This window comes from Alligator mississippiensis, chromosome 4 (genome assembly GCF_030867095.1).
Source record: "Alligator mississippiensis isolate rAllMis1 chromosome 4, rAllMis1, whole genome shotgun sequence".
NCBI lineage: Eukaryota > Metazoa > Chordata > Crocodylia > Alligatoridae > Alligator > Alligator mississippiensis.
Genome location: NC_081827.1, coordinates 110,971,106 through 110,979,924, shown reverse-complemented (window position 1 = coordinate 110,979,924; position 8,819 = coordinate 110,971,106). Strand labels below are relative to the sequence as shown.

Here is an 8,819-nt window from a genome sequence, read left to right as displayed (position 1 = left end):
TTTATCAAATAGCGTGCACAAATATAAATAAATTTAACACTGACATATGAAATAACAGGTGTTGCTAATGTTGTTAAATAACAAAATGAAGTTCAATAATATGTTAACATTATAAATATTTCCTTCCCTTAGATTAACTTTAAAATGGGACAGTCCAGGTATCACAATGGGGCAATCCAGGACCTGCTAGAGTTTACTTAGGTAGGTGTCCTATGAAGACAAATTTGGAGGACTAACAATATTCTAGCAGTCCAGCAACTTCAGAGGTTGAGTGTTCCTAAGTGCTTCATCATTCAAATCTAACAGCTTTGTTAAAAAAAAAAAATATATATATATATATATATATATATATATATATATATATATATATATATATATATATCTGCAGTACATATATTTTAATAAATTAAAGTGTTTTAAATTGAATTCAATTTAAGTGAGGTCCCAGCCCCACAGTAGAATATGGACTCTGCCCAATGTAGTCACTACAATGCCATGCTAAGACAGGCACCAAGTACTTAGAGGTTCTATACAAAGGATGTAGTAAACTGATGTCCAGCCTTCCTGCTCCTGATAGCTACCTAGCCTCAGGAAACCCATGGCACTTCGAAAGGAGTAAGGAATAATTCCTTATGTCCACATCCAATGCTCATTCTTTCACTGAGCCAAGTTCTGCTATTGCAGGCTGTGCCTGAGCCTTGCCAGAATAATGTGCACAGTTAATACATTGCCAGTATCGAACACAGTGCTTGTAAAGTGCTTCAGGACACCTTGAATATTAAGAGGCACTATGTTCAGCCAATTTCTGTTCTATCTCCAGTCTGGGGTTTTGTTTTCATCATACTGTAACTGCCTCCGACTGAGCACTTATTGTGAAAAACTTTCCAGAGGCACAATAGTCTTATTCTAGTCACAGCATCATTTTCCAGCTGCCGAGGGAAAAGGGAAAGCCATATTCTCATTGGTGATGCAGTTCCTTTAAGCTGCATGAATGGTGCAAAGAAGATGTATTCTAGCCACTCCTGCCAAGGCAAGAATACCCCCAGCAGAGGGGAATTCGTAGCTAAGGTAAACCTGGCAAAGCCTGCTGCTATGCCAGCCACTTCCTCAGGTATAAAAGGAATATGATGGGAGGAAAGGAAAGACAGGGACAGAGAGGAATGAAGTTCCACTCTGCTAGAGTAATTCACAGATGGCGCATGGTTCCCTATAGACTGCAGACACCTGTCATAAATTAGAGCTGGCCTTAGGTTGCTCCAATTGATGTCAGGGCTTGAGAATCAGGCAGCTTACTGGCTCACTTACTGACTGCTCCCGACTAGCTGCATCTAGGCACAGGACAGAAGCTCCCCCAGGATATACATCCAACTTCATCACTTTCTTGCCTACTGAACACAAAAAAAAGATATAACTGATACTAGCACTTTCTGAATGTGACTGTATGAAGCATTAGTGTTGCCTTTCCCCAAGGCTGGGAAGCGATGCCAACACTACACACATACTTTATTCTGCTTTCTGCTTTCAAGGCTAAACTCTATGCTGGGAGGCACATACCAGCCCTCCCTGGAAACTTCTGCCCGATTACCAAGGGAACAACTTGGCCTTAACCATATATTTTTAAATTAAAAGATAAAATGAAGAGAAAATAGAACAAAATGCATTTCATGTTACCATTGGTCTGTAGATTACTTATATGGTATCAATAGTTTTCTTTCAGAGGAATAAATGCTGAGAAATACCTTGTAGCATTGAATAAAGATTTGAAAACCAGAACAAAGAAAGAGCTTATTCTTTAATTCCCCCTCCTCTGCCATATGAATCACTTGTGTTTAAAAATAAATAAATGGAAAGGAAGAGTTAGAGAAATTGCATCAACTTCATCTCCACAACTGCTACTAAAGGAAGAAGAACTTATTTGAAAAAGGACCCAAGTTGTTTTCCTGGGTTCTGAACTGCACATAAATCCTGCTTAGCACCAACCATCAGGCCCCTACAACATATGAAGAGACACAGAAATGATTTTCCAAAAATAACAGTGCTGAAATTATGACAGCATTGGGCCTTGACACTTCTCATGAGAGGCAATCTGTTTAAGTGGAAGTGGAAGCCCTAATGGTTCTGATACCAAAATTGCATTGGTGATGAAAAACTTAATGCAAACATCTTGTGTATAAAGGTGTCAGCGGGTAGAGGAGGGTCTCCTTTTCGATGGTGGTGGTCTCTTGGGCAGGAAAGAGAGTACCAAGAATGGCCTCAGAGCAGCTAAGCAGTGTGTGTTTCTAACCCTACAGTGAGCAGTGAGAGGCTTATGATTGCCAATTGTCTTATTTTGAACAGAATAAGCTCTCTTCCTCTTCTCTTTTCTTTTCTGTATTATTTTAAAGCTTTTTTTCCAAGTCCTTCTTGGCATCTACTAGTCTTCACTTCCAGACAGATGTTTTTCTCATAGTGTTGTGTTATTTGTAAAATGTCTAATGTGGTGTCCATCTTCTTGTTAACATCAGCAACCCTTGATTGGGTACCTGAATGCTTCAGATTTGGTTTCCATGACTGGCAGTAAGTCAATCGGGGATGACTAGTAAGTCAATCAACCTTTACTCCATCACACCACCCGGCACTCTCCCCACTTTAAAGCTCATCTGGATAGAAGCCAAAAATGGCTAGTTGTAGGCAGGCTTCTGACTGGGACAAAATCAATTGTTCATTAACTTCAAAATGGCAATATGCGACCTCTTACTGGTCTGTCCCAAGGGAACACAGTTTGTCGTACAAGCAACCCCCTTCCACTCAACTGGAATTACAAGAAAACACCTTAAACGAGGAAGTGAGCTTTTGCCAGTGCTGTAAATCTGCCTGAACCCAGCACCCCACAGAACAGGGCAGTTGAGAGAGGTCTTTCCAAAAGAGAGGAAATGCCCTAGCAATTAAGTGTTCAGACTGCAATTTCTGAGGGAACAGTAAGGAAAGCACTCAGCAGGTTTGACAGTCATTTCCCCTCCCTCAGCCTACAGGCATCCAGAGCTCCTCAAACTCTTTGCTATTAACCTGACCATTTAGGAAGAATTTATACAGAGATAAGAGATACTATTTAACTGACGAAAAATGAAGACGTAGGGTGAAAGGAACATAAGGTACTGGAGGGATGGAAGAGGGGGTTGGTTGAGTATTTTCAGGTCCAAGTTAGTTTTTCCTCCCTTTTTTTTTCTCTTTTTTTAAAATAAAGTGTACAGATGAACAAGGGAGAAGTTCATGCTACTTGCTGGAAGCAGTAAAGGTAAATTTTCGTGGCCTATGGATTCCACAGACCTTTGAGTGTCTTGCCTCATCCTTCATGGGCTATCATATGGGAACTTAACAATTCCATGGCAAGACTCAGTAGCCCTTAGAAACCAGTGGCATGTCCTCAGATATTTTGCATGAGAGTGAGACACGGTGATCCCATCAGCTTCTTTCCTCATATGATGCCCGAGCGCCTAAGGTGCAGCCTTGTTATTTCCTTGGTTTGTCTCCTCCTGTCCACAGGCATCAGACAGCTGTCTCCAGGTCCTCGTGGGAAACCATCTGGTAGTTCTGACGACTCTCCAGGTAGGCAGCCAAATCTGGGTCCCCAGCTTGCTGAGCCCTGTCTCGAGGCGTCTTACCCTACATTGAAGGGACACAGAGAGAAAACCGTAGACATGTTTTTAGAAGACAAGATAAATTTGTGACCCAAAGTAAGTACCACTGGAAGTACAAAAAGATCATCACAAAAGCGGACAAGTCAAGAACCAGCTCAGCTGGAGTCGAGTTGAGATTCTCCATGAGAACCAACTCACTCTGTTTCATGCGTTTGGTTCATAGAACTAGCCACCTACCGGTTGATACCTTCCTGCTTATCTTCTGTGGAACCATCACAGTTATAAATAAATATTTCAGCTTTATAAAGAAATGCCATTCACTGCTTGACAAATGGTATCCACACACTAAAACAGATTTAACACAATTCCCATCCACTCACTGAAGTCTCTATCGGGGAACATTGTACCATATTGTAGCTGAGACATGTAGTGAGACCCTCAAAGACCACTTCTACAAAGGATGTGAAGGGAGAGACAGAGACCTGTTGGGCTGCTGCAGCTGTTAATCAAACTTTCACGCATCTTACTGCTGCCCAGGACTTTATACACAGAATTTAACTTATTTTAAGAGTGCTATAACTGGAATCAAGAATCTGGATCCTGAGCCACTGAAAATGCTTCAATACTGTTCACATAAACATGGGTGTTCCTTGTATCTCTTGAGTGATAAAGATCAGATGTGTGTCACTAACCCCTTGTTTGCATTCTAGTTTTTCCTGAAAGTTATAGTCTGCCTCCTGATGTCAACAGTGGTGTCACCCAAAAGGATAATGTGATCCTTCATTGGAAAACAGGATAATTCTGCATTGCATAACATAATAATAATAGTTAAAAAAAAACAACAACTGTGTGTAGCTATTAAGTACAAAAGCTCAATTTCCAGCTTGATTCTTCATGCCGTTTCATCATATTTCTCAGCCATGGCCCATAGATTATCTGCTGTTACCAGCTTCTTTCCAAGAGTGCAGTTCACGTAGCATCATTGTCCACATCACCTCTACGGCTAGCCAACTAAGGTTGCAAAAAACCTGATACTCAATGTAATGCGACAGTGGTGTCTTCTTAACCAACTGTCTTTCCATGTTCCTGTTTATGCTTGTTTTTAGAAACCTGAAGATCTTCAGTCAGTCAGTCTGCTGTACCTATTAAATATTCTTAGCATCTAATTTTTGCTGGAAAGTTTTCCTCATGCTCAGATTGTTCTGTTAGCTTCATTCTATCTTTAATTTACACTAAGTGGGCACTTGGGGAGGCTGAGTTTAGCTTTGCATTAATAAGCAGGGGAAAGCAGGGACAAAGAAAAGTTTTGCCCCACAGAACAAGTCAGTCACAACCACCAAACTTCATATAGTCACCATCAAATCAGAAATCACGAATCCCAACAGGTGGTCTCTACATCCAGGTCTTTCTTTTAACAACAAAGATTGTTGATGCTGCTTTGCCATGGAGATGCCTCACTGATATTCAACTGCTGAATAGCTTCAGGCTAGGCTATCACTATGGTGAAGATGACCCAGGTTGGGGATTTAACTGGAGGCTCTTGCAGTTATTTATATCAATACATTTTTCTAAATAAAATGCCTTTTTCTAAAAAGAAATGCTCCCAGCACACACAGAGAGTCTCAATCATGCACACAGCAGGGACGGATGCTGATTGGTCTCGCTTGTCTGAAGTGCTTTATAATTGGTTCATTTGATTGCATTACCTTGGAATCTGTCTTTCTCAGAGACGCTCCCGCGTCCACCAAGAGTTGGCAGATGGCACGATGGCGCTGGCAGGCCGCTTTGTGCAATGCTGTCTCACCCCTACACCAAAGCAGAGGAAAGCAGCAGTAAGGAACCTTTCACCAATTATAATTTAAGAAACACGGTAGGAGGACAACATTTTTTTGTGGGACTCTCTTCTTTTATCTTTGTTGCTGACATGTGCACATGCTCTCAGTCAGTGTGCATGCCTTCTGGCTCAGCCAGTTCTCACATGATGAATAAATGGGGGACTGAGGACTTCTGGGTGATATGGAAGGGAAAAAGAGTTGCTGCCTTCTGTGGTCTTAACAGAGGCTAAATGTCACATTCTCATCCAGCCTCCTCCAGCTCTACTGCCTGCTGTAAAAGCAAGATATCTGCCTTTTTTAGTTTCACTGTGCAGTATATAGTGAGGGCTTTCTTCCCTACTGTTTCTACCCAAACTAAACAATATGCTATTTTGTCTCTTGGAAGCAGGATGTGGGATGGGCAGAAAAATCCTGCAAACCCAAGACAGCTCTTTCACTGTATTGTTACCCAAACTCTGGCTCCAGCCCTACTCTCTCTGACCTACAGCAGGGAGGAAGTATTCTAGTTCTCCACTGCTGGAGATCTGAGTACAGGTTTAAAGCTTTATTCATTTAAGTTTTTACTAGACAGTCCTGATTTTGTTATGGCTGCCTGGTATGCTAAAACAGGGCCTCACAGGATGCTGAGGAAGTCTCACTATACCTCTGAGGATGAAGCACTATTATTGGGATCTGCCTAGGAAGAGAAGTGCTTTGGGTAGGTGAAGGGAGCCCTTCATGCAGTAATGTAATGATGGGCGGGTGAGCAGAGCATAGTCCTGGGCACTGCCTAAAGCAGAGGCCAGCTAGAATGAAGCTGGGAGCACTTCATCCTCCTGGCACCCCATCTCCCTATACCTAACACTGTCCCTGCAGAAGCTCTGGCTCTGGCAGCTGTGCGGTGGAGGAACAGCAGCTGGTGGTTTGCTGCTGTTGGGGGAGATGACACCCCCTTTTTCGCTGGTGAGAACTGGTGCATTTTTAACATCAGTAGAAAAAGCTCAGGGGTGACATTTCCCCTGGCAGCAGCAAACCTCCTGCCACTGCTCCTGCATTGCCACCACTGCTCTTGCCCTCCCTGGTGTCAGAACCAGAACAGGGAAGGTGTGAGATGTGGGGTAGGAGTCTGGGGGTGGGAGATTCACATTACCACCCAGGGCACAATACTTGCCAGCTACGCCTCTGCCTTAACATCAGCATCAAACTGGGGATGCCATTATGCATCTCTCATAAACACAGACAGCAAGAGCTAAGCTGCAGTAGCACAGCACTGGCTTTGCAGGCATGCAAAGGAACTTCAGGCTTGGCATAGGTGGAAGGGCAAGCTGAAATATTAATGGGCATCAATGTGACAAAATCTCCTCTGGCTCTGATTCAGCTTTGGATACCAACTGATTTCCAAATGAGGAGCACAGAACAAAATCATGCCTTTGCTGGTCATGTGGCCTGGGCAACGACATAGGGAAAATTACATGGACATCTTTTTCAGGAGCAGCTGGTAGATGATTCAAACCTTGTCACAGGGAAGTCCTGAGAAATCACTGAACTTGCATTTTTCTTGTAATGGAATTGTTGAGCCATCGCATGAAAGAACCACTGGTGCACCAACCCCTTTAACCCCTGCCTTTCTATAGCCCTTCTGGAGAAGGCTATAGCTCCCTGCAGCATATGTAGTTCCTCTGCAAATGGGGAAAGAGTTAGTAGCACTGGTCTTTGCCTGGTAGAGGGGCCCCTTTTAATTGGGATACTTCTCAGGAAGAAATATGTTTACCCAATACCCTCTTTGTGGCAGTTTAGTATAGCTGGCATAAAAGGGTTATACAGCAGCTATAAACTGAGTTGGCTTTACCCTGTTCTAGAGACAGTCTTCTCTGCTTGTGTCATAGTCTGCCAGCTGCAATCATCTGGGGCAGCTGAAGTAGCCATCATCTACGTCAGCTGCCCCAGATGAATCTGGATAGCAATAATGACAAAGTTTTAGCAGCAAGAAGTTCACTCTTGGCCTTGGAATTTATGGCTCAATGTGATCTCCTAGGCTAGGGACAGACATTACATATAAACCAGTTTAAGTGCTCAGAAACTGGTTTAAACCTGTAACAGAACAGATGTTCAGTGCATATAAGCCAGTTTAAAAATGGCTGAAAGCAACTGAGATAAACCGGATTGAATATAGTATCAGACTTAACTGATTTGGGTCAAACCAGTTTGTACAATGTCTGCCTCAGACCCCTTGCTGGTTTAAGTTAAACCAGACACTCCCAGCATCCCAGCATGCTCTCTCAGCTGGGCGGGGCTCTCTGCTCAGCAAAGCTCTCTCAGCATAAGCATACTCTCTCAGCAAAGCTGGCTCCACCCCCCTGCTTCCTGGCTGCAGCTCCAGCAGAGACTTGAAGGCTGCTCCCCCCATCTTCACCACTCCCTGCTAAGCAGGAATTCCCCCCTCCCCTCTGCCTTTCTGAGAGGTATATGTGTATTAGCTAGCAGACCACATGCTGGCTACGGTCTGTGCTTGACAAAGGCAGAATCAACAGGTAGCTGGTAATGTCCCTCTGTTTTCTTAATGGGGTGATAAACACTGAATTAGGAGGCAAGAAACACTGTTATCAATTCCCTGCTATGCTAATCAGAGTGTCCTGTAGGGGCCTGGCCATGCCAGGCCCCCAGCTCAGTATTGTGGAAGGGAAGGGAAGACTGCTCTAGTGCACCCCAGCTTCTAGCCTGAGCCACTGCAGGCATGTGCCTGCATTTCTGGAATGAAAAGGGAATGTCTATCCACCTCCAAATCAGTTCAAGCTTTGCAGGGTAGACTAACCTGCAAAAATTGAATCAATTCAGGCTCGGGCTTTTTGAATGTCTGTCCCTAGCCCTAGAGCCCAGAGTCAGTGAATATCAGGATAAAGTGAAACATTCACTTGTTTTCTATAAGAAAACTTAGGTGGATTAGGAGAAGATACAGTAGGGTTATACTGGGTGTCCAGAGGAGGCTTGGTGTTCATGTGGTTGGGTTTTTGGGTTTTTTTTAAGTACCTGACATTTTCATGCATTTATTGTTTGAACCTTTGTATTGCATCAAGAGAAATCTCCTAGGCATAAACTAGAATAAATCACTGGATTAAAATAAGCAAACTGGACCAAAAGAACTAGTCAATGGGCAGTACTTACGTTTCACTATCTGTCATATCCAGCAACTCAGAGGGACCTGAGAAAGAGAGTCAAGCAAGTCAAATGGCATTGTTTATGTTCTGTGACTGAAGAAGCTTGACTCTCAGAATCACAATTCTGCTGTAAAGGCTCAAGGGAAGCTAATTAAAAACTTACTGTATGGGGAAGTCAAGATCATATTTGTTTGCCCTAAGTATCTGTAGTAACAAAACTCAACTGCACAACC

At 43.1% G+C, this 8,819-nt stretch overlaps 1 protein-coding gene across 1 annotated transcript in view; it reads right to left on the bottom strand.

Annotated features, from left to right (window-relative positions):
* Positions 1-363: 363 nt before the first annotated feature.
* Positions 364-8,819, bottom strand: part of DGKI (diacylglycerol kinase iota) — a 186,758-nt gene continuing 178,302 nt past the window's right edge. Inside the window, exons 30-32 of the mRNA XM_059726475.1 lie at positions 8,594-8,630; positions 5,324-5,423; positions 364-3,642 (exon numbers count right to left, since the gene is read on the bottom strand). Of these exons, the coding sequence (XP_059582458.1) occupies positions 3,526-3,642; positions 5,324-5,423; positions 8,594-8,630 (254 nt within the window). The 3' untranslated portion in view covers positions 364-3,525. The remainder of the gene's footprint in view (positions 3,643-5,323; positions 5,424-8,593; positions 8,631-8,819) is intronic.